Source organism: Eptesicus fuscus, chromosome 6 (assembly GCF_027574615.1).
Source record: "Eptesicus fuscus isolate TK198812 chromosome 6, DD_ASM_mEF_20220401, whole genome shotgun sequence".
Taxonomy (NCBI): Eukaryota; Metazoa; Chordata; class Mammalia; order Chiroptera; family Vespertilionidae; genus Eptesicus; species Eptesicus fuscus.
In genome coordinates, this window is record NC_072478.1 from 106325326 (window position 1) to 106349488 (window position 24163).

Here is a 24163-nt window from a genome sequence, read left to right on the forward strand (position 1 = left end):
TCCTCCCCCACTTCCACGTGGATGTGGTACAGTTAGAGGCCCGTGCGGAGCTTGGCCCCTGAGCCCCGGCGCCTGTCTGAGCTGCTGAGTCCCCGGAGCAGCCGTGTGCACGAGCCACGTTCAAGTTGCCAGTCTAACTCGGTTACGCCTTCACTGTGGGGTGAGGGAGATGGGCTGGCATCGCGCCATCGCAGGCTAGGTGGTGCAGGCGTGCGGCTGGCTGTGGCCAGAGCGCCTCTGCTTTCTGCCTGGGCCCTTCTGCGGGCCTGGGTAGAGGAGAGCGAGGCGCGGACTGGGGGCGTGCTCTAGCAAGCTGTGCTGCGCCCGCAGGAGAGGGGCGGGAGAGCCCTGCCCTCCTGCCCTTTCACTTCCGGGCGCAGGGTTGGGTGGCATGCCTGGTGGGAAGCCAGGTTGGCCCTGGTTACCCAGTTGGGGATGGAGCTCACAGGAGGCAGAGCTGCGGCCAGGGGCCTGGCAGGGCCTGGCGGGGCTCATCCTCGTCTGTCCTTCCCGGAGTTGCCGCCGTCCTGCGTTGGGTCTCCGTCCTGCGTTGGGTCTCGGTGGGAGTGGGAGGCGTAGACGTCGGAGGAGCCGCCGGAGGACCTCCCCTCCCCCCGAGCGGCTGCCCTTGGCCTTGCAGGTGGCCGGCGTAGCCGAGTGTGGCTGTGGTCACTGGTGTCCTGTAGCCGGGCTCCGGGTGGACTTGACAGGTTAGGGCAGCAGCCCCGGTGCAGAGCCCTTTCTTCAGGGAAGTCTTGCTCCACAGCCCGTATGTAAAACGGGTCAAAACTGGGTATGTTTGCGGGGGGCGGGGGGGGAGGGGCGAGAGCTATGCCCACTTGACAGCTCCCTCCCCAAACCTGGGGTCCTCCTCATAAAGATGGAGATCTTGGTCTCGCCCAGTGGTGAGGCCGAGACTGGGGTGCCAGCAGCAGTGTGGGGGTGGCCGGCTCTCTGGTAGGAAGACAGGAAGCAGGTAGGAGCATCGTTTGCCAATGCCTTCGGTGTGACTCCTGTGTCTGGCCTGTTTCAAGCCACCTCGGTGACATTGCTGAGCGGCAGCGGGAAGAGGTGTGCGCGGCTGAGTGCCCGCGCCGGCCCCGCACCCCTGGGAGCTGGCACGCGAGGGGAAGGGGAGGGGTACCGGAGCCCTTCCCCTCCTGGGCCGCCCCTCCCTGGGCTGCTGCGGTCCTGTGGGATGGCGGGCCGGGCTGACCTCCGTGGCCGGGGAGAGAGCGGGCTCCTCTCGCCCGGGGCCCGGGAGGGCTGTGTGCCCAGGTGACTGCCGTGCGTGGTGCCCGCGGCTCCCAGGTGAGAGGTGACCGCCGCTCGCTCCACGGCCAGTAGGCCTGGGGCCTCTCTGCTGCAGCACCGGGGCGCCGGCTGAACACCCACAGACACACCACCCCTCCCGCCCGCCCCCGACTTACCTTCTTACCAACTGCCTTGCCTGCAGATACCGACTCCGAGGAGGAGGAGGAGTTCCTGAAGGACGAGTGGTCCGCCCAGGGCCCCTCCGGCTCCAAGCTGACATCCTCCCTCCTGTGTGGCATGGTGGCCAAGAGCAGCAAGCCGGCCGGGGGCCCCAAGCTGCCCAAGAGGGGCCTGGCGGCCGCCCGGACTCTGAAGCCCAAGCTGGCGGGCAGGAAGCAGCCGTTCTGCTTGCTGCTCCAGGAGGTCGAGGCCCGCTCCTCCTTCAGCGATTCGTCGGAGGACTCGTTTGACCAAGGTTACTAGCTCCAAACACACCCCCTTCCATGTTTTATAGCGAGAGTGAGGGCGTGGGTGAGAGTGAGTGAGTGAGCGAGCGTGCGCGAGCGAGCGGGGTGCGAGCGATGGCGCTGCTGGGCGGCCGTCGGGGGTCTTGGCAGCGTAGCCTGCCGTACAGCCTCTGCGGGTTTATTTGTGCCTGTATCGTTGTGATAATACCACGGCTGGCTCTTTTTGAGCTTTCATACGGACTGATTTTAGTCTTCACCTCTCCACTCCCCCCTCCGCCACCCCATCCTGGCCTCCCTGTCCCCTGGACCGCAGGCCGGGGTGGGGCTGGCAGGGGCCTCCCAGGGACGTTTTGTAAATGGAACTCTGTCGTGTGGGCGTGTGACTCGATGTTTGTACGGGGTTTTGGGGTACCAAGCTTTATTAAATATATCGAGTTCTTTTTTAACTAAACCGTGTGCCTTGTCTCTCTTGCTGTGTCCTGACTTAGCCCGTTAGGTGCCGCTTCCCTCATTTTGTTCCTCCCCTCCCCGCCCCGCCCGGAACGGGTAGACGGAGTAACAGTTGCTGCTTTCCCTATTATTCAAATATCCCTGGGAGCTGCGGGCATGCATTTCATGTTCAGGTTCAAAGTCAGCTGCTTTCACCTCCAGCATCATCTTTTGTTTTTTTTTAGCTGCTTGTTTGTCTTTTGTTTTCTTAAAGCTCAATTCCTCTGCATCAGTGCTTTAAAAATGCTCCCAAACCCCTGTTTCTAACACATTTCTGCCAGGAGGAGCTTGTAGGCAGTGCAGGGTCGAGCTCACTTGCAAGTGAGGGGCAAAGTGTAGCGCTGTGGGGAGAGCACTGGCCGCGAGTCCAGCTCAGCCGGGGCCTCACTTACAAAAGGGTCAGAGGTCAGCATCAGCGCCCAGCCAGCAGACTCTACAGTGTGTCTTGCCCTGGGTTAGGGTTTGCTTCCGGGTGGATCCACACAGGGACCCCAGATCCCAGGGGGCAGCCCCTGAGGGAGGCCCAGGCGTGTCCGAGGGATCTGAGTGCCGCCCGATCCCAGCCTCGCTCTCACACTCCTGGTCTGCCTCTCCCACGCCTCCCCTCGGGGTGGCCCAGATCCCTTCTGGGTGACCAGCAGATGGCACAGCAGGGAGCCAGGTGCCCTTGGGGCGCACACTCTCCTGGGCAGCTTGCCAGCCAGGCTCATTTCCCGAGGCCGCCCCCATCCTGGCCACGTGGACCCTCCTGGCGGGTTCGCCACCACCCTCCCCCCCCTCCCCTGGACTGGGATCCCCACGCCGCCTCCCTTGCACACATGCGCCTTCCCCTGAAGCCAGGGCACCAGCTTCCCCGTTGTGGGGCTCCTTCCTCAGCTCAGACTCCGTAGAGAAGCCGGCAGCCCCCTGGGTCCAGCAAGGGGCTCTTGGCCCCGGGACCTCAGCCCAGGTCTGGAGTGACAGGACAGATAGGGGGTGTGGCGGGAGGGGAGGGGCCCACTGCGCATGGGCTGAGGTCTCCTCAGGGATATTTGGGTAATAGGGCCTTACTGACACCTATACTAAACCCCTAATTGGCTTGGCTTTTTCAGTGTGTCTGCTTTCTCCCCCAGCAGCCTGACCATACCTTCACCCTTGACCCCTACCCATGATGCTTTGAATGTCTGTTTTGGTCTCTTGCATTCGCTCTCACGCTGCACTCGGACGCAAAGCGAAGGCTGGGAGTAGGGCAGACGGCGCCGCGGGTCACTGAGCTGGGCCGAGCCTGGCTCGTTGGTCCGTAGGTAGGCACCCCCTCTTCTTCGTGTCCCCCCTGCACCTCCCTCCTCGGGGCTGCCCCCATCGGCTATGGCAGCAGCGGGTCGCTTTGGCATTTATCGATCAGGTTTTGGAAAACCAAACCAAGTCACAGCAGCCAACCCCACATACAGAGCGAGGAGGGGTATTTTTTCTTCTGTTTTGTTTTTAAATAAAAGTTTCTCTGCATTTCCCTGCGTTTCTCTGTTGGGGCTTTTTCTCCCCGCCCTTGGCGAGCTGTGGCCTCAGGTGTGGACAGCGCCCGAGAGGCTTTCTTTTCTTGGTCCTTAGGCCCCCCGGTTCCCCTGCCCTGCAGCCCGGTCACCGCCACAGCCGGGGAGGCAGCCAGGGCGGGCCTGCCAGGCTCCGCGGGGGGGCGGGAGGGTCCTGGGAGGCCACGGGACCTGTGGCCCCCAGTTGTGACGGGCACACCCCCTCTTTTGGCTTTTGCCTTCCGAACACTCCTCCAGCTCAGGGTGCTGGGACGGGGCTGCGCTGGCTCTCTGGGATCTGATGTGGACGCTCCGACATCCAGAAACCAGAGCCAGCCATGCCCGCCGGGCCCTGCGGTGGAGACGCCCGGGGGAGCGGGTCCCGGAGCCTCCACACCTGAGCAGCTGCAGCAGGGAACGCTGGCCCCTGTCCATCCCCGGGTCCCCAGCCCAGCCAGCCCCCACCGCCACCCCAGGGGACCGATGTGGGGGACCCAGGCGCTGCCGAAAGTCTGCCTACACTTAGCCTGCTTTGCCGCTGTGGCCCGCTGGGCGGAGACAGAACGTGACGTCCGCACTGTGAATGGACCGCAAGTGTGCACTGCCTGCCTGCCGCCCGCCTGCCCGCCGCTCCATCCGCTTCATCCATCGCTCGCGAGCCCGCCTCCTCCTCCCCTAACACACCCCCGCTCTCTGCCTCCTTCCTCTCGGCTCCCTTTCCGATTGCTTACGCTCATCACCCCTTCCCGCACCCAGGGGTCACTCGGCGGAAACGGGGCTCCCTCCCATCGGTGGGTGGGCAGAAAGCCTCTGCCCTATGGGCACCCACATTCAGCCGCTGGTTGCACTCAAGCCAGCAGGCGGCCTGGGGCGCTGGCAGGAGAACATGGAATTGGCCCCGCCCAGACTGTCCCCGCCCCAGACACCCCTTCCCCCCGCCCCCGCCCCCCCCTCGCCTTGCCAGAGGCCCCCAGGGACCCTCAGGCGCCCAGAGCTCTGAGCAGATGCACGCCCTCGGGCAGGTCCCTCGGGGGCTCTGTCCCCCACCTGCCCTTGGTTAGCCTGGGAAGACCCGAGCTTGTGTCTCTAGACCGACTCTTGGTGGAGGTTCCTGTGTGGGAGCGACCCACCCCTGCCCCTCGGCCCGCCCACCTCTGTCCCCATGGCCTGGGAGGCAGGGCCAGGTCCTGGGAGAGGTCTATGAGGTCCAATCATCAGCTGGAGACACGGGCGCTTCTTTAGAGTTTTCCCACTATACTGGGAGGCAGGACAGCCAGCCAGCCCCGGGTTCGAGTCCTCTCTGCCCGAGCACTTGAGCCCCTGGGCCCCTTCTCCCGGTGCAGAGCAGCCCGCCTGCACCCTCCCGGCCTGCCCCCGTGGTCCAGAGGCGTGGCTGGCCCGTGGCCCCCTCCGTGGCGGGAGTTTCCACAGGACCGGGTGGCTCTGCGCATGTCTAATTCTCTCCGTGCCTGCACAGTGCTTGCGCCTACAGATGTGCGGTCCTGCTTGGACCCTCCCTTCCTGGGTGGGCTGGAGGGCCCCCCTGTGCCGCAGATGAGAAAGGACAGCTCTGAGCAGGCCGGGCGCTTGCCCCAGGTGTCCCAGAGGGCGTGGTACTGGGAGCCAGCTTTGGACCCCAGAGCCGCTCAGGGCTTCAACCGTGGTGTCCCCTACCCCAAGAAGGGACCAAACTCCACCTCCTCCTGCCGCCAGCCCCCAGGCCACCAGCTGCCAAAACCGCCAGGTGCCTGTGCCGGGGAAACCCAGCCTGAGCCCCCAGGCCCGCTCCTGCCCCCTCCTCCCTCGCTCCTTCGGCCTCCGCTGTCCTCTCTCCTCTCCTGCCTCCTTCCTGAGCCTTCACGGGGTGTGTGTGTGCGTGTGAGACCGTGGAGCGCTGTCTGCAGTCCTGTCCGTGTCCTCCCCACAGCACACGTGCATGTTGCCGTCCCCCCGGACAGAAACCCACTCTGATCCCCAAAGCCGCTGCCCACTCTGGGCCGTCCGGATGCCCACGGCTTGGGCTCGCATAGATGGGGCACTGGGCCATGGGGGGACCCCCCCCCCCCAGCTGGTGAGGAGCAAGGAGCCAGGCTGGTGCTCCTGCGAGTGGGGGCGGGCGGCGCAGGCCCCGCGAGGCTCTGACCCCCCGTTTTCTGCACGCCAGATGAGAGCTCCGAGGACGAGGGCGAGGACAAGCTGGAGGACGAGGAGGACGAGGCTGGAGGCTACAGGCTGGGGGCCCGGGACCGAGCCCTGTCGCCGGGCCTGGAGGAGAGCGGGCTGGGCCTGCTCGCCCGCTTCGCAGCCAGCGCCCTGCCCAGCCCCACGGTGGGGCCGTCCCTGTCGGTGGTGCAGCTGGAGGCCAAGCAGAAGGCGCGGAAGAAGGAGGAACGGCAGAGCCTGATGGGTAAGTCGGGGCACTGCTGCCCGAGAGGCCCCGGGAGGGGTCGGCAGAGCTGGGAGCCCGCGGGGCCCCTCGGCGGGGGCGGCCCTGCCCGGAGCAGAGGCTGGTGACGTGGGCCCCGGCGTGCTGTTTCCAAGGAGGGGCCCCCAAAGCGGTGCAGAGTGACCTTCAGCCCAACGAGGCCTGACCCCCCCCTCAGCTGCCACGTCGGGCAGATCTGGGAAGCTGGGGCCTCTGATCTGCATCCGGGGGAGGGGCTGCGCGGGGGTCCGCGACCCAGCTCGGCGAGGAGCCCACTCCTGACCCAGGAGAGACGTGGGAGCCGGCCGAGCACACAGAGGAGCAGTGGCGGGTGGACAGGAGCAGGCCCCGCAGGGCACGCCGCCTGGGCCGGGCTGAGGGGGTCGGCTCCGCTCTCCGTGGCCCGAGAGCGCCTTTCTCCCTGGTGCTCCGTGGTATTCCGTGGCCTGGACGTAGTTTTTTATCACGCACCCCCTGAAGGACATCCTGTGGCACCCAAGTTGTGGCCGTCACACACAACGCTGCCGCAGACACCCGTGTGCAGGTTTCGCGTGGAGCTGAGTTTGCAGCTCCTTTGGGCAAACACCTGGCAGCGCGGCTGCTGGGCCGTCACACCGCGTCCCAGAGTGGCTGCTCCGCGTCGACTCCCCCGGCGGGGACCACTCTCGGTGCTCCCCAGCCTCCCGGCTCGGAGTCCGGGTCTCGGACTTTGGGGTGCGGGTGTCCCCGGGGTGTGCGGTTAGGTCGCTTCGTGTGCGTTTTCCTGATGGCCCACGCGGAGCATCTCAGGTGCTTCCTTGCGTCGGGACGTCTTCCTTGAGTGCTGCCAGGTTCGGCCCGTGTTTTGATCAGGCCGTTGGCTTTCTCGATGTTGACTTTAAGAGTTCCTTATATAGTTTGGGTAACAGTCCTTGATCAGTGGTATCTTTTGCAGATACTTCGCCCCGTCTTGTCTTTTCATTCTCTTGGCGATATTTTTTGCAAAGCAGAATTTTTTAAATTTAATGAGGTCCCGCTGATCAGTTCTCTCTTTCATGGTGTTGTGTCTAAAAATTCCCCACCAACCCCAAAGTCCCCTAGATTTTCTTCAGGGTCATTTTCTAGAAGCTTTATGGTTTTGCATTTACGGCCTGTGATGCATTTTGAGTTCATTTTTGTGAAGGGAGTACGGTCTATGTGTGTTTTTGTTTTGTTTTTTAAATATATTTTTATTGATTTCAGAGAGAGATGGAGAGAGAGAAACTCATCAATGATGAGAGAGAATCATCGATTGGCTGCCTGCTGCACCCCCCCCCCACTGGGGATGGAGCCCCCAACCTGGGCCTGTGCCCTGACCGGGAATCCAACCGTGACCTCCTGGCTCCTAGGTCGACGCTCCCGCGGAGCCCGCCGCCGGGCGCTTTGCTGTGTGTTTGTTGCATGTGGATGCCCAGCCCGTCCGTTGAAAGACCGTCCTTTCTCCGCCGTGCTGCCTTTGCTCCCGGGCACAGCTCTGGGACTGTATTTCGGGTCTGTTTCTCGGCTCCGCGATCTGTCCCATGGCTCCCCTGCCTGCTCTCTGGCCAACACGCACGGTCCTGACCGCGGTAGCTCTGCGGTGGGCCCCGAAGTCGGGAGCAGCAGCCCTCTGACTCCGTTCCTCTCCTTCAGTGTCGACCTGGCGACTGCGTCTTTCGTCTCCATGTAACCGTTAGAATTAGGTCGTCAGCATCCACTAATTAACCTCCTGGGCTTTGGGTTGGGATTGCATTGACTCCGTAGATTAAGTTGGGAAGGACTTGACGCCTTGACAATGTCACGTCTTCATATCCATGAACATGGAATGTCTTCTTTTTCGGAGTCTGTTGAGGTGTTCGTGTGGCCTCTGTCCTTCGTTAATATGATACGTTATGTTGATTTGGGTTTTTTGTGTGTTTTTTTTTTGTTTTTTGTTTTTTTTTTTAATAATTTTATAAATTTTATTGATTTCTTACAGAGAGGAAGGGAGAGGGATAGAGAGCTAGAAACATCGATGAGAGAGAAACATCGATCAGCTGCCTCCTGCACACCCCCTACTGGGGATGTGCCCGCAACCAAGGTACATGCCCTTGACCGGAATCAAACCTGGGACCTTTCAGTCCGCAGGTCGACGCTCTGTCCACTGAGCCAAACCGGTTTCGGCATGTTTTGTTTTTTGGTATGTTGAATCAACCTGGCATTCTTGGGGCAATTCCTACTTGGTCAGGATGTATAACCTTTTTTGTATGTTTTTGGGTTATATTCACGTCTGTTTATAATTGTCTCCCTGGCGGATTAACCGTGCTCCTTCTTTGTTTAAAGGAGCAGCTTTTGTCTTCGTCGCTTTTGTCTGATGTCATCAGCGTGGCCACCCGGCGCTCTTGGCCACTGTTTGCGTGGTTTCTCTCCCTCGCCCTCTGACAGTCGGGCTCTCTGTGTCTTACCTCTTCTGTTCCCCTCTTCCTCCTCTGAGCCTTCGGTTTTGGGAGAAGACAGGAGCCCATGATGCTGGGTGGGAGTCAGGCCATGGGCCCTACTCCCAGCCCTGGCACCCCTTTCCCTGTCTCACCCAGCACTCTGGCAGGGACCAGTTCCTCTGTGTCAGGCTGTTCATGTCGCCCCCCCACCCCATCTCAGAGGTATTTGTCCTCTGACCCTCCCCCTCCGCCCCCCTGCCCCCCCCCCCCACAGCTCCAGTCTCTCCTCCTGCAGGTGTGTCAGTCTCGCCATCGCCTGCCCCTGCGCAGTGACTGCAGAGTTTTCTGCACATCTGGGCTGTCGGGGGGTGGGGGGGGGGGGGCTGCGGCGGGGCTGCCGGCAGGGGGGGCTCCTTCCCTCATCCCCGCAGCAGAACTGCGGCCTGCGTTTTAGGGCCGCACTCTAATCAGCCGTGAAAGCCCCCAGCTGCCTCCCTGTGCCGCGGGAGGTCTGTTAACAAAAGATTAATTAACGGGATCATTAAGCTTTGCACGTGGCTCCTTCCCATAAGTGTCCCCGCCCGCCCGTCCCTCCGCGGGGCCTGCAGTGGTCCGGGCCGCGGGCCTGGCCGCCGGAGCCCTCGCGGGCGGCTGCCTGTGCCGGGCTTTGGCCGGCTTCTCGGCTCACGTGCTGTGCGTTCGGAGCAGGTCCTCTCGGGGTGTCGGCTCTGGCTGTCACCGCCATCCTGTCCCCGGGCACGGTCCCCGGGCACGGTCCCCGGCCACCGCTCTGGGCCAGCTCTGAGCCGCACGCGTCGGGGCTCCAGGAGGTCTCGGCCGGGGAGCTGTTTCCTGGGCTGGAGCGGCGTGGGCCAGGCAGACATGGACGGGAGCCGTGCGTGGTGAGGGCCGTGGTGATGGAGGCGAGCACACGGGCCTCAGGGCGACGCGCAGGTCTTCAGCGCAGTCCCAGGCGGAGGCCGGCGGCGCGGGCAGAGGGGCCGGCAGAAGCGGAGGCCCGGAGGTGGGAGGCCGGAGGGGCTGCTGGGGGCTCAGTGGCCTTGTGGTCAGAGCCTGTGCGTTCGGGCTGGCCTCGCGGGTTTGGCTCAGGGCTGCCCCTGGGGTGTGGGAAGGGAAGGGGCGGGCCTCGCGTTGAGAAGAGGGGCCGGGCCCCGGGGTGGCGTGGTTCACGTGAGCCACCCCGGCACAGGGGAGTGGGTGCCAGGGACCTCCCCGCTCCGAGACGTGGCTCCAGGAAGCGGAGGAGAGGCCCCTGCTGGGCCGGGGATTTTGCCCGGACTTTCCCGCCCGCCGCCCGGGAGTTGCTGTCCTCAGGGGGGGCCTCCCCGCTCACCTGTCCGGGCGTCTGGGGTTCCCACGGGGCACAGGAGGCAGGGGCGCAGCTCCCACAGCCCAGGCAGGAATGTCCACACTCCGGATCTGAGGCTCGTGGGGAGAGGGTGGCGAGCAGCCGGGGCAGCCAGGGCGGGTTGGGGACGGGGGGCTGGCAGGGCCCGGTGAGTCCTCCCGCTCCTCGACCTCAGGCTCCTCCCTGGAAGCGGAGAGGAGGCTCCCGCGGGCAGAGAGGTCCCTGGGAGGAGGGATGGGCTGTGGCCTCGTGCGGGCGGCCAGGCAGCGGGCTGGGTGGGAAGTGGGGCCCCACGAGCCCCCGTCCATAGCTGCCTCCCTCATTCCACATCCAGGCACGGAGTTCGAGTACACCGACTCGGAGAGCGAGGTCAAGGTGCGGAAGCGGTCGCCGGCCGGGCTGCTGCGGCCCAAGAAGGGTCTGGGGGAGCCAGGCCCCTCCCTGGCCCCACCCGTGCCCGGGGCCCGGGGCCCCGGTCCCACCAGCCCCAACAAGGCCAAGGTGGCGGCGGAGAAGGGGCGCAAGGCCCGCAGGCTGCGGGGCCCCAAGGAGCCGGGCTTCGAGGCGGGGCCCGAGGCCAGCGACGACGACCTGTGGACGCGGCGGCGCAGCGAGCGCATCTTCCTGCACGACGCCTCGGCCGCGGCCCCGGCGCCCAGCACGGCGCCAGCTGTCGCCAAGCCCAGCCGCTGTGGCAAGGGCGGCCCGCTGAGCCCACGCAAGGACACAGGCCGCGCCAAGGACAGGAAGGACCCCAGGAAGGTAGGCGCTCGGTGCGGGGGGGGGGCCAGGCCGGATCGCCGTCTCGGGAGGTGGCCCCGGTGTCCGCACGGCCCTGAGCTGTCCCGGCCTCCCTCCCTCGCACAGGCCCTCTGCCCTTGACTCAGTAACGTTCCAGACGTGCGTGCGTGCACGCGTGTGTGTGTGTGTGTGTGTGTGTGTGTATGTGTGTGCGCGTGTGTGAGGGGCACGGACCCCAAAGGAAGCGGCAGTTCTCCAACGCCAGACCTCCCTCCGACGCTGCGCCCGCGGTGCCTCTCCCTCCTGGGGCTCTGAGAGCTGCCCGCGGCGCACGTGGTAAAATAAGGTCCCGTGGGAACCGCCACGCGCCACGTGGCGGGGGTTTCCGCTGTGGCTTGTGGCCTCTCCTCACACCTGAAGGGACACCTCGCTTCCGAGGCCACGAACACAGACGGGCGTGCTCTTCCCGCCACGTGCGCAGGCGCCCGGGCCGAGCACACGGGCCCTTTCCGCTCGGGCTGCTAGGAGGCTGGTGGCCAGGTGTCCCCCTTCAGGGGCCGCGTTCAGGGCTCCAGCCAGTGGGCTGCACCTGCGGCCTCCACCCGGGCCTGCGAGGACACGCTCACGGGACAGGGACCTGGAGAAGGGGCAGAAAGGGCGAGGCTGCCCCGGCCCCGGCCGCGGGGATGGCGAGGCAGGGCCGCAGCTGGGTCACTCCCAGGCACCTCGGGGCGTGCGCACCCCTTGCTCCTCACGGCTGAGCCACCGCTGACGCTTCCGGGGCCTCGGACAGGAGGCGTGACGAGGACGGCGATGTCACACCAGGCGACCCGGCGTGGGGGGAGGGGGGAAGATGGGGCGGGGGCGGTGCCGTCTCCCCAGGGCACCATGGTGCGTGGTTTGTTGGCGAAGGAAATCTTGGTTCCTGTCCTCACGACTCTGACACAGGCCAGGTCGGCGCGGAGCCCACAGGGGAAGGCTCAGCCCCCAGGTCGCCCCTCGGGGACGAGTTGCCGGCCCCGGGCACCTGTGCGACCAGCGCTGTTCACCGGGGGTGCCAGCCCTCAGGTGTGCTGGCTCGGCACGACTCAGACTCGGGCCAACACCGTGCAGACGTTTCTTATAAAGGACACGGCTCAGGAGCAGCCCACACAGAGGCGCGCAGGCCAGGGTCGGGGGGTGAGGCCACTGCTGCTGCTCCCCCCCCACACACCCCCCCCCCCCCCGCCAAGATGCCGCCCTCCGGCACCTCCCGTGCTCACACCGGAAGCTCTCCTCTCCAGACCCGCCCTCGGGTTTTATGCGGCTCATGACATGGACGGGACCCATCATGATCTCAGCCTCCGGCCTCTCTCCTGTCCCCAAAGGAGGGACCAAGAGTCGCCTCACTGGGGCCCCGCCCCTGAGACCCAGGGAGTTCCCAGGATTTAGGAGCGGGTGTCGGACCGGGCGGAGACCAGCTGTGTGTTTCTCCCGTCCACTGGGCGCTCAGACCCACCGCACTGGGCGCTCAGACCCACCGCACTGGGCGCTCAGACCCACCGCACTGGGCGCTCAGACCCACAGCAGCTGCGCTTCGCGGGGGCCCTAACCTGCCGAGGGCACAGCGGCCAGAGCGGAGCTTGGGCAGGTCCAGCCCGGAGCTGGGTCCCAACCCCCGGCCACACGGCCTCTCGGCCTCTCCCGGGCGGCGCCTCTGTTGTGGGAGGACCAGGCTCGCCCAGCCTGTCCCGGGTGCAGGCAGAGCCTGGACCAGAGCAGGTGAAGGAAGGGGCATCAGGAGGAGAAGTCAGACGCGCACCCCGTCACCCGGGAGCGGCCGCTGCGTGTGCTGCTCTGAGATGTGCCCCCTCCCTGTTGGTGGGCGTGGCATCCTGGGTCGTGTGTCCCGATGCTGAGCTTCTGTTGTGCTTTTTTTTTTTTTTTTTTTTTTTTTTTTTTTTTTTTTTTTTTTTTTAAATTTCTTTATTGATTAAGGTGTCACATATTTGTCCTCATCCCCCCATTCCCATCCCACCCCTCTCCCCACGCATGCCCCAATCCCCTGTTGAACTTAACCGTTGGATAGGCTTATATGCATGCATACAGGTCCTTTGGTTGAACTCTCCCCCTCCCCCCCACCCTCCCCCTACCCTCCCCTATCCTCCCTCTGAGGCCCGATAGTCCGATCGATGCCTCCTTGATTCTGGTTCTGTTCTTGTTCCTCAGTCTATGTTGTTCATCATTTCCTCTAGATGAATGAGATCAAATGTCACTAGATATATACTAATAAGAACTGAATGTGAGACGAGCAATAATATTTATGCTGACAGGCAAATGAATCAATCTGATGCTGAGCTTCTGTTGTGCTTTTAAAAAGGAGTATTTTTAAGCGGCTGGAGAGCATCCACCCTCTGGCCAGCCCGGTCCCCGTTACCTCCCCCCACCGACCTTCCCGCTGCGGGTTCGGCGGACGGTGGTCTTTGCTGTTGCGATCACCGCGGCAACGAACATGGACTCTGTGCACAGCTGGTCGCATGTGGAGGCTTTCCTCTTTAAAAACTAGTAATGCTCCCGGGATGGGAGCAGTTCCACCCGATAGAACAGCAGGGAAAGCAGGGAGGAGGTGAAAACCCACTCGCTGCGGACGCTGGGGTTGCTCAGTGACGAGCATCAGCCCACGCACCGAAGGGTTATGGGTTCGATCCCCGCCCCAGTCAGGGTGCCTGCAAGAGGCAACCAAGTGATATGTTTGTTTCATGTCAGTGTTTCTCTCTCTCTTTCCCTCCCTCCTTTCCATTCTCTCTAAAAAAAACCAATGGAGAAATATCCTCGAGTGAGGATTAACCAAAAAAAGTTTCCACTCAGGTGTAACTTGTTTGCTGTCGCCCCCCTTCCCTCGGGCGCGCAAAGACATGCTCCCCAAGATGAACTGGCTAATAACAAACATTAGAGGGAGGAGGGGACACACCCACGTTAAAAACGCTCCTTGACCCCCAAGATGCCTTAAAAAAAAAACCCATACGTGCACATATACCTGTACATACTTCCCCCAAACGGGGGTGGAGCCGACTGCCTTTTGTCCCTATAACATTTCCTGTTTGTCCTTTTTAATGCTGTTGCTTTGCATTTCGCTCATCTGCTGTTGTCATAGTAACATTTGCCCAGTATTAGCCTTTTCTGTTTCTTCACATTCCACCTGCTCAGTGCTTTGATTTGGTGTGTGTGTGTCTCTCAAAAAGTGACCCCCGCCCCCACCTCCCTGCCGCCCCCTGCCGCCCCCTGGGTCACTCCCGCGCACGTGCCCTTGTGTCCGCTTCCCCAGACAGTGTGTCTGCGGGGAAGGGCCCCCCTCCCCCCTCCCCCCTCTCCCCCCACCCCCGTGACAGCTGGACGGCCCCGGGCGCGCAGCATTGCTGGAGCTGTGGCCTGGAGCTGTGGCAGGAGCTGTGGCAGGGGCTGTGGCAGGAGCTGTGGCCTGGGGCTGTGACAGGAGCTGTGGCCTGGGGCTGTGGCAGGGGCTGTGACAGGAGCTGTGGCAGGGGCTGTGGCAGGAGCTGTGGCCTGGGGCTGTGGCAGGGGCTGTGGCCTGGGGCTGTGGCAGGAGCTGTGGCCTGGGGCTGTGGCAGGGGCTGTGGCAGGAGCTGTGACAGGAGCTGTGGCCTGGGGCTGTGGCAGGAGCTGTGGCAGGGGCTGTGACAGGAGCTGTGGCAGGAGCTGTGGCCTGGGGCTGTGGCAGGGGCTGTGACAGGGGCTGTGGCCTGGGCTGTGGCGGGCGTTGGGTTGTTCCAGCTGCTGGCTCTGATGGTGAAGCTGTGCACAGCCACGTGCCCTTGGGCCACGTCCAGTCTACCCAAGGCCCCGCCCCCCCCCGTTTCACCAGCCGGGGGCGTGGAGTGGGGTGTGGTCTTCCCCGGGGCAGGTGGAAGGAACACGCCTCCGGGAAGCGCCGGGCAGCAGCTGCCCGCTCCCCGCGCTCCTTCCAGGAGGGGCCCGCAGGCCAGCCGGCCCCGAATCCGCTCCGGCGCCGTTCGAAAGAGCGAAAACACGGAGGCGCCATTCGGGGTGCTGGCTTGGGACGCCCCACGCGGTGGCAGGTTGGCAGCTGTTAAAATAAAAAGGCTCCCTCAGTGCATACTGGCCGGGGGTTGCAAATGGGACTTTCGGTAAATTTCCATCTGTGTCTGAAAGCCCCCACTGTGTTTTAAGAAGTACTGTGTCTGCACAGCCCTCGTGCTCATGTGGGTGTGTGTGCTTGTGGAAGGTTCTGGAAGGGCTCGCCGTGCTCCTCGGGGCACTGGTAGCTGCTTCGACAGGATCGGTGGAGGGACGCACGCACAGACGCGCTTCAGCACGCCTCGGTGCTGTCGTTTTTAAACATGACGGACGGGGAGCAGAGGAGGCCTCCAGTTCGGTGGGAAGATACAGCGCTAATGGCACGAGATTAGCCGCGCCCGTGTCCTCAGCCGTCACCTGCTCCGGCCCCACCCTGTGCGGCTGCAATAAAGCCCGTCGGTGGGAGCCCACAGCCCTGCCGCGAGGAGCCAGGCTGGGCTCCCCTCGCCTTCCCGCCTCCATGGCGCCTCTGTTGCTTCCTCCACAGAAGAAGAAGGGAAAGGAGGCGGGACCCGGAGCTGCCCTGCCTCCGCCCCGCACGCCCGTCCTGCCCCCGGAGGCCCGGGCCCCGCACGCCGGCTCCCCGGCCGCCTCCGCCAAGAGGAGCAAGGCCAAGGCCAAAGGGAAGGAGGTGAAGAAGGAGGTGAGGCCCAGGGCACGGCCACGTGGGTCCCCGGGTCCCCCAGGCATGTCTGCATGTCTGTCCCGCACACAGACGGTGCGTGCTGGCTGTGCCGGCCCCAGACACTGGCTAGCCCGGGCCGGGCCGTTTCTCCTCCGGTCCATGGCACATGGCGGCAGAGGCCGCCTCAGTTTCCCCAAGGAGGGCACCGAGGCGCCTGCCTTGATGATGAGCCTAACTACGGTGCCCAGCACTGGGCGTCCGCACTGAGCGTGTGCAGGTCCCGCCAGGCGGCGGCCCGCTCTGTCCTCCCTCGGCCCCCGGGGTGAGCCCAGCTGGGACCACACTGCATATGTGGCCGACACCATGTGGCCTGGCCGCCCCGAGTTCCCAGGGAGCGTCCCCCGCCGGGCAGGCCGGGCCGTCCTAAGCCATTGTCCTGCCGTGTCCGTCCCCAGAACCGGGGCAAGGGGGGCGCCGTGAGCAAGCTGATGGAGAGCATGGCTGCCGAGGAGGACTTCGAACCCAACCAGGACTCCAGCTTCTCCGAGGACGAGCACCTGCCGCGTGGCGGGGCCGTGGAGCGGCCGCTGACTCCGGGTGAGTACCCACAATGCTGTGTGGGCTCAGGCCTGGAGTGTGGGGTGCAGGAGGCTCCCCTGGGAAGGTGACCATGGCCTGCGAGGGGCCGGGACTGAGCAGCACGGGGGAGTGGCTGTGAGCGCACGTGCAAAGGCCCTGAGCACTGGGCACCGCCTGCGGTGAAGAGGAAGGCCTGCGGCCTGGGCTGGGGGGCCGCGAGTGAGCGAGGCCTGGGCTGGGGGGGGCCGCGAGTGAGCGAGGCCTGGGCTGGGGGGGCCGCGAGTGAGCGAGGCCTGGGCTGGGCTGAGGAGTGTGGCTTCTCCCAAAGGAAAGGGACGCTGCAGAGGTCGCCCGTGGGGTCAGTGTGGTCGGAGGGGTTCCAAGTGAGCTCTCTGCTGCATCGAGAATGAATTGCGGGGTGCTGGGGCAGGAAGTCAGTTGGGGGGCTGTCGCCAGGATCCAGTGAGGGCTGGTGGGGCTGCTGAGGGCAGCAGGGAGGAGAGGGGCGGGGGAGGGTGAGCACGTTAGGAGGGGAAGGAGGTGGTTTGTGCGGCGGGTTGTTGAGCAGATGAGGAGAAGCAAAGGGGTGCAGACCGTGTGGGGAGCTGTCCCCAAGACGGTCCCAGGGGGGCGGGGGCAGACCACGTGTCAGCTTTTCTGACTGGGAGTGGGAGTGCCTGGAGGACAGCCCAAGGCAGGGACACTGGTAGGCACGTGGCCCCAGGGGTATAGAGCTGGGGGGAGACTAAGGACAGGGATCGGGTTGGGGCGCAGTGTGGAGCAAGAGGAGGGCCCGGGCCAGTCCCGAAGCACTTGGGCACCTCATGGGGGTGCATCAGTCAGCGGCCGCTGTGTAACGTGTATCCGTCTCCGTGGGGGGCAGAGCTGACCTGGGCTGGGTTTGCTGACATGTTTATGGGATGGCCAGGGGTCCGCGGGTGCATGGACCACTTCACTCCTCTGCACCGGGGGTGGGGGGATGGGGGGAAAGCTAGCCAGGTGTGTCCTCGTGGCCGTGTGCTGGGGGCTCAGGGGCCAGGTGTGTGCTCACAGCCGTGTGCTGGGGGCTCAGGGGCCAGGTGTGTGCTCACGGCCGTGTGCTGGGGCTCAGGGGCCAGGTGTGTGCTCACGGTGTGTGCTGGAGGCTCAGGGGCCAGGTGTGTGCTCACAGCCGTGTGCTGGGGCTCAGGGGCCAGGTGTGTGCTCACGGCCGTGTGCTGGAGGCTCAGGGGCCAGGTGTGTGCTCACGGTGTGTGCTGGAGGCTCAGGGGCCAGGTGTGGCCTCGTGGCCGTGTGCTGGGGCTCAGGGGCCAGGTGTGGCCTCGTGGCCGTGTGCTGGGGCTCAGGGGCCAGGTGTGTCCTCGTGGCCGTGTGCTGGGGCTCAGGGGCCAGGTGTGTGCTCACGGCCGTGTGCTGGGGGCTCAGGGGCCAGGTGTGTGCTCACGGCCGTGTGCTGGAGGCTCAGGGGGAGAGCGGAGGCCGGGGAGCCTCTCGGGCCTCTGGTGGGCAGTTGGGCTGTTTTCCAGCAGAACAGACGGCCTTCCAGGACTGCAGGTGCGAGGGGTGCTGACGGGCAGCAGGGCTGCTGAGACCCCAAGCCTCATGCCCGCCTCAGGGGGGTCTTGGGATGGGGAGGGGCGGCGTGTGTAGACTGCACCTGGTTCGCACCCACCTGGGGCCTTTCCAGAAGTGCATGCGTGCACGTCCCCGCACGAGCCTGTCTGGGCACACGTTCGTGACACACTTGCCCGCAGGGTCCCGCAGGCACCTGTTCCCAAGGGCACTGGGCCGGCCTGGGGGAGGGAGCCCCAGAGGGAGGGAGGGCGGGTCTGCAGCTGCCTCCCGCCCCTCCCGCAGCCCCGCGCTCCTGCATCATTGACAAGGACGAGCTGAAAGACGGCCTGCGTGTGCTCATCCCCATGGACGACAAGCTGCTGTACGCCGGGCACGTGCAGACCGTGCACTCGCCGGACATGTGAGTGGGGGCCGGGGCCGGGGGCGGGGAGCCGCGGCCCGCGCCTGAAGGCCCTCACCCGTCCTGCATCCGGGCGCCTTGCTGGGCCCCGTGGGCGGTGGCTTCCCCTCTGCATTTCCCCCGGAGAAGTGGGCGAAGGGCATGGTGCCCGCGCGGGGAGGACAGGCCTCTCGGAGGGGGTAGAGGGTTCTGGGGCTCAGCAGGGAGGGGCAGGGGAGCCAGCGGGCCAGCTTGGACCTGCAGCCCCTAGTTGTACAGACGAGGAAACTGAGGCCCAGGGGGGAGAGTCAGCCATGCTTTTCTCTCTGCGTCCTGTCTCCGTGGCCTGGGAGGCGGCACTGATGCTGGCAGGACGGGAGGGTCCCTGGGGGATCCCGCCTCTGCCAGCCCACCCCACCCTCACCCTGGCCTTGCAGATACCGAGTGGTGGTGGAGGGGGAACGCGGGAACCGGCCCCACATCTACTGCCTGGAACAGCTGCTGCAGGAGGCGGTGAGGGGCATGGGGCGAGGAGGGGGGCGGGGGGCGGGCTGGTCCTGGTCACCGCCTGGTGCTCAGTCCTTGGCCTTTTCAGATCATCGACGTGCGGCCGGCCTCCACACGCTTCTTGCCGCAAGGGACCAGGATCGCCGCGTACTGGAGCCAGCAGTACCGGTGCCTCTACCCGGGCACTGTGGTCCGAGGTGGGCGCTCCCCCCCGCCCCCTCCTCACTTCTTCGTGTGTCCGCAGGGATCGCTTTGGTCCCTGAAACCCCGCTCTAAGTGGCTCAGGCGTCAAGTCCTTATCCACACGGCTGCCAGGACGCGGGCTCTCGGGGTCTGCAGCGCTCTCTGCCGTGTCGCGCCATCGTAACGCCCGTCGTCAGAGAGCGCGTTGCTTCTGCTCTATACGTTTCTGTGGAAGTGCCACCAGACTGGCTTGGGGCACGTGTGAGTCTGATGGGTGGTCCTGGGTCCTGGGCTCGTCCCTGAAGCTAATGAGTGAGGTTGGCTTCCTCATTTTATTTTATTTATTATGATTAGGTGATCCTCACCCTCGGATGTTTTTCCCATTGGTTTTTAGAAAGAGGGGAAGGGAGGGGGAGAGACACATGGATTGGTTGCCTCCTGCATGCGCCCTGACCAGGGCCGGGGATGGAGCCTGCAACCGAGGTACGTGCCCTGGACCGGGCTGGAACCCGGGACCCTTCAGTCCGAGGGCTGCTGCTCCAGTCGCTGAGCCAGCCTGGCTAGGACGGCTTCCTAATTTTATACGGGCAGAGGGGGCTGGGAAGGTGCTTGGCCAAGAAGGCGGGATGTGGTTAGCAAGGCCCGTGAGGTGGGAAACAGGCAGGCAGAGCTAACAGGTCCCCCGAAGGCATGGGGAGGCTGGCGGACGCTCACAGGTGCACCCCTTAGCTAGCAGAACCCACGGATCAGGAGACGGGACACGGATGTTTGTGGCGTCAAAAACAAACCCAAAAAACACGCCCAATGCAGTCCACCCCGCGGCCAGCTGACACGTGTGCCCGAAGGTGGGGGGGGGCGGGCGGGGTCCTCGCACTGTGGTCCGCGGCACCTTGACTCGGCTCTCCGAGTTCCTCTCCCCGAGCCGAGGGGTCAGCTGCTCCCCGCTGGCCTCGGGAGTGTCACTCTGGGGACTTCTTGGTCTGCGGGCCCCCCGACCCTGCCTTCCCTGCAGGAGAGGGTGACGCCACGGGAACCCCCAGGTGGCTCTCCCCGTCCATTCCTCGCCTCCGGGAGGCTCTTCCCGTCGCTCTCTGGAAGGGCCACGGGGCACGCTCCTCTGCCCATGACTCTGGCCTCCCCTGCCCTGGTCCGTGGAGACAGCTGAGCGGGAGAGGCAGTCCAGCTGGAAGTGGTTTTCAAAGTCACGGGTCCCCTGGCAGCGCTTCCGGTGTGGTCTGAGTTCAACGCCGCGATCGCCCTCAAAGCTGTGGAGACCTGTTTTTCTGTCTGGAAACTTCTAGGATCTTCTCATTATTCCTGGATGTAGAATTTCTTGTGGGCTGTGTGTGTGTGTGTGTGTGTGTGTGTGTGTGTATGTGTGTGTGTGCTCTGTGTGGTGGTTGTGTGTGTGATTTGTGTTGTGTGGTTTGTGTGTGTTATGTGTATATGGTTTGTGTTGTGTATGTGTGGTGTGTGATGTGTGTGTTGTGTGTATGTGTGTGTGTTGGTGTGTGTTGTGTGTTGTGTGTGTTGTGTGTTGTGTGTGGTTGTGTTGTGTGTGTTGTGTGTTATGTGTGGTATGTATGTGTGTTGTGTGTGTTATGTGTGGTATGTGTGGTGTGTGTGGTGTGTGTGGTGTGTGGTGCATGTGGTATGTGTCATGTGTGGTGTGTGTTATGTGTGGCGTGTATATGTGTTGAGTGTGTTGTGTGTGTTGTGTGTTTGTGTTATGTGTGGCGTGTGTGTGGCGTGTGTGGCGTGTGTGTGTTCTGTGTGTGTTCTGTGTGCTGCGTGTGCTCTTGCGTGCTGGGTGCTGCTGGGAGAGGGCTTCGGTCTGGAGCACATTGTCGGCTCCTGGGAGCTGTTGCTTCTGGGAGTTCCTCCCCTCGTTTCCTCTCCTTTCGCTGGGACTCACACTCGTCGGCTGGCCCTCGGCGCTCGTATCTTTTTTCCATTTTTGTCTGTGAAAACTCTTCTTCAATTTTGGGGAAATTTCCTCAGCTGTATCTTCCGGCCCTTCTGTTCTGTTGAAATTGTGGAATGTCTGCTACCTTTTATTTTTAAAGGGTATTTTTGTTGATGTCAGAGAGGAAGGACAGGGGAGAGGGAGAGGGACAGAAACATCAGTGATGAGAGAGAATCACGGATCGGTGCCTCCTGCACGCCCCCTGCTGGGATCGAGCCTGCACGCGGGGCTTGTGCCCGGACCGGGAATCGAACCGTGACGTCCAGGTTCATAGGTTGACCCTCAGCCAGTGAGCCCGCCGGCCGGGCCATGTCTGTTTCCTTCAGCGTCGCTCCTCCGAGTCCCCCTCCCCGCTGTGGGTGCCCGGCCCCCCCGGCCTGTCTGACTGCGGCCGCCCCTTCGATCTCACAAGGGGGTTGGGAGCCGGTGACGGCCTCCGGACAGCGGCAGGCAGGCCTTGCCCGGGACCCAGGTACTAGCTCCTGCGCCTCGGCTCCCATCAGCCTTGGGGTTGGGTCTGGGCTGAGGGCCTGGCACTCGGGGCTGGGGCTGGAGGCCACTGTCCAGTGTGCACACTTCCTGTCACCCCGCTGGTGTGGCGCCCGCCTGCCCTCCGCTGTGCCCAGCCTGAGTCTCCCCAGGGGTAAACCCTCAGCTCCTGCTGCCACGGGACCCTCAGCCTGTCCAGCGGGACCCCTGCACCCTCCGCCCCGCCTGCAGAGGTCCTGGCACCTCTGGGCCGAGCCTTCCCAGGTTCCCCAGTGAAAGCTGGTGTCCTGCCCTGGCTGGTGTGGCCCAGGGGATAGAGCGTCGGCCTGTGGACCAAAGTGTCCCGGGTTTGACTCCAGTCAAGGGCACGTACCTTGGTTGCAGGCTCCTCCTCGGCCTGGGCCCTGGTCGAGGTGTGCGCAGGAGGCAACCCATCCATGTGTTTCTCTCACATCCATGTTTCTTGGTCTCTGCCTCTCTCTTCCGCTCTCTCTAAAAATCAATGGAAAAACCCTCAGTTGAGGATTAATTAAAAAAAAAAAAAAAAGCTGCCGTCCTTGGTGGCATCACCTCCTCCAGGCCGCGACAGGGCCGAGAGCCGAGGCCAAGGCTGTTCGCTTGTGCGCGTAGTCTCCTGACACGGCGCACGGCGCCTCCCCCGCCCACTGGCCGCTCCTCTGTCCGTGCTGCTTCTTTGTGCTGCTTTAGGGGGCGGCTTGGGGGTGGGTGGACCGGCCCATGTCCCTGGAAGTCGGGACAGGTCGGCTGGAGCGAGGAGCCAGTGTTGGCTGCCCACGGGCCTCCTGGGCCGGCCGCCGCCGCTCCTGCCCCTCGTCCTCGTCCGCCTCGTCTGCGGGCGCCCTGACCCTGCCCCTCTCCCACAGGCTTGCTGGGCCTCGAGGACGACGGGGACCTCATCACTGTGGAGTTCGACGACGGAGACACGGGGAGGATCCCCCTCTCACACATCCGCCTCCTGCCTCCCGACTACAAGATCCAGTGTGAGTGGTCCTGTGCCCGGCCGGCCCCCAGGCCCTCTCCCCCTGCCCCCAGACCCTCTCCCCCTGCCCCCCAGGCCCTCTCCCCCTGCCCCCCAGACCCTCTCCCCCTGCCCCCAGACCCTCTCCCCCTGCCCCCAGACCCTCTCCCCCTGCCCCCAGACCCTCTCCCGCTGCCCCCCAGACCCTCTCCCCCTGCCCCCCAGGCCCTCTCCCCCTGCCCCCAGACCCTCTCCCCCTGCCCCCAGACCCTCTCCCCCCGCCCCCAGACCCTCTCCCCCTGCCCCCAGACCCTCTCCCCCTGCCCCCAGACCCTCTCTCCCTGCCCCCAGACCCTCTCCCACCGCCCCCAGACCCTCTCCCCCTGCCCCCAGACCCTCTCCCACCGCCCCCAGACCCTCTCCCGCTGCCCCCAGACCCTCTCCCCCTGCCCCCAGACCCTCTCCCACTGCCCCCAGACCCTCTCCCACTGCCCCCCAGACCCTCTCCCCCTGCCCCCCAGACCCTCTCCCCCTGCCCCCAGACCCTCTCCCGCTGCCCCCAGACCCTCTCCCACCGCCCCCAGACCCTCTCCCGCTGCCCCCAGACCCTCTCCCCCTGCCCCCAGACCCTCTCCCACCGCCCCCAGACCCTCTCCCGCTGCCCCCAGACCCTCTCCCGCTGCCCCCCAGACCCTCTCCCACTGCCCCCCAGACCCTCTCCCGCTGCCCCCAGACCCTCTCCCCCTGCCCCCAGGCCCTCAAGCCTGGCTCGGGCCCTGCCATTTGGTCCATTTGCACCCCTGGGATGGAAATGGCAGAAACTGTGGGTGGGGGTTCCCAGGATGGGCTCAAGAGAGAGGATGCCAGGGTCCCCCAGCTTCTGTCCTGAGGCCCATGAGGGCAGCACAAGCCGGGAGGCCAGGCCATGGGAGGCCGGGCGGTAACTGTTCCTGCCTCCGTCCCGTGTGATGGGAGACCGTCCCCTGTGCCCACCGTGGGGAGCTCGGGCTCAGGGAGGCGGGATGCCTTCTCAGGGCCCCGCAGCCGGTCGGGCCGAGCCAGGGCCCGGATGAGTCCGCCCAACTGGCCGGGCCCTGAACCTCGGGCCTGGAGCGCCTCCAAGTGGGTCATCAGAACCACAGAAGTCGGCCTCTTGCTTAGCCCAGTCCGTGCGTCATGGGCCCCTGAGCTGGTGTGCGGACCCCTGAGCTGTCCCTGCCGATGGGCCTCCCTCCTGACCGCGCAGCCGTCCAGGCCGCGTGGGGTCTGCTCCATGGTGTCGTCGCCTCCTCCCCGTCCCTGCTCTCATGACGACGTCGCTCTGGAGGCCAGGCCTGACCCTGGTTTGTCCTGCCTGCAGGCGCCGAGCCATCCCCGGCCTTGCTAGTGCCCAGCGCCAAGCGCCGCAGCCGGAAGACCAGCAAAGATACCGGGGATGGCAAAGACGGGGGTGCGCCAGGGTCCGAGGAGCCGGGTACCAAGGCGCGAGGACGCGGGCGGAAACCCAGCACCAAAGCCAAGGGTGGTACGTTGGCAATGGCGTGTGGGTGCTGCACATGGGGCTCTTCACAGAGACCCCCCCACAGCTAGGGAGCAGCTCAGGAGGCACGTTCACGTCAGAGGTAGAGCGAGGTGTGAGTCCTCCAGGTGTGTGTGTGCTCCAGGTGTGTGTGTGTGTGCTCCAGGTGTGTGCGTGTGTGTGCTCCAGGTGTGTGTGTGTGCGTGCTCCAGGTGTGTGTGTGTGTGTGCTCCAGGTGTGTGTGTGCGTGTGCTCCAGGTGTGTGTGTGCTCCAGGTGTGTGTGTGTGTGCTCCAGGTGTGTGTGTGTGTGTGTGTGTGTGCTCCAGGTGTGTGTGCGTGTGTGTGCTCCAGGTGTGTGTGCTCCAGGTGTGTGCGTGTGTGTGCTCCAGGTGTGTGTGTGCTCCAGGTGTGTGTGTGCTCCAGGTGTGTGTGTGTGCTCCAGGTGTGAGTGCTCCAGGTGTGAGTGCTCCAGGTGTGTGTGTGTGCTCCAGGTGTGTGAGTGCTCCAGGTGTGTGTGTGTGCTCCAGGTGTGTGTGTGTGCTCCAGGTGTGTGTGAGTGCTCCAGGTGTGAGTGCTCCAGGTGTGAGTGCTCCAGGTGT

At 64.6% G+C, this 24163-nt stretch overlaps 1 protein-coding gene across 4 annotated transcripts in view; it reads left to right on the forward strand.

Moving 5' to 3' along the window:
- Positions 1 to 24163, forward strand: part of TNRC18 (trinucleotide repeat containing 18) — a 76499-nt gene that overhangs the window by 46241 nt on the left and 6095 nt on the right. For all 4 annotated transcript variants that reach the window (XM_054718164.1, XM_054718167.1, XM_054718166.1 and 1 more), the window contains 10 exons: positions 1457 to 1729; positions 5883 to 6125; positions 10261 to 10688; positions 15250 to 15405; positions 15843 to 15984; positions 17824 to 17941; positions 18358 to 18433; positions 18516 to 18624; positions 21950 to 22066; positions 23405 to 23569. In XM_054718164.1, the coding sequence (XP_054574139.1) occupies positions 1457 to 1729; positions 5883 to 6125; positions 10261 to 10688; positions 15250 to 15405; positions 15843 to 15984; positions 17824 to 17941; positions 18358 to 18433; positions 18516 to 18624; positions 21950 to 22066; positions 23405 to 23569 (1827 nt within the window). The remainder of the gene's footprint in view (positions 1 to 1456; positions 1730 to 5882; positions 6126 to 10260; positions 10689 to 15249; positions 15406 to 15842; positions 15985 to 17823; positions 17942 to 18357; positions 18434 to 18515; positions 18625 to 21949; positions 22067 to 23404; positions 23570 to 24163) is intronic.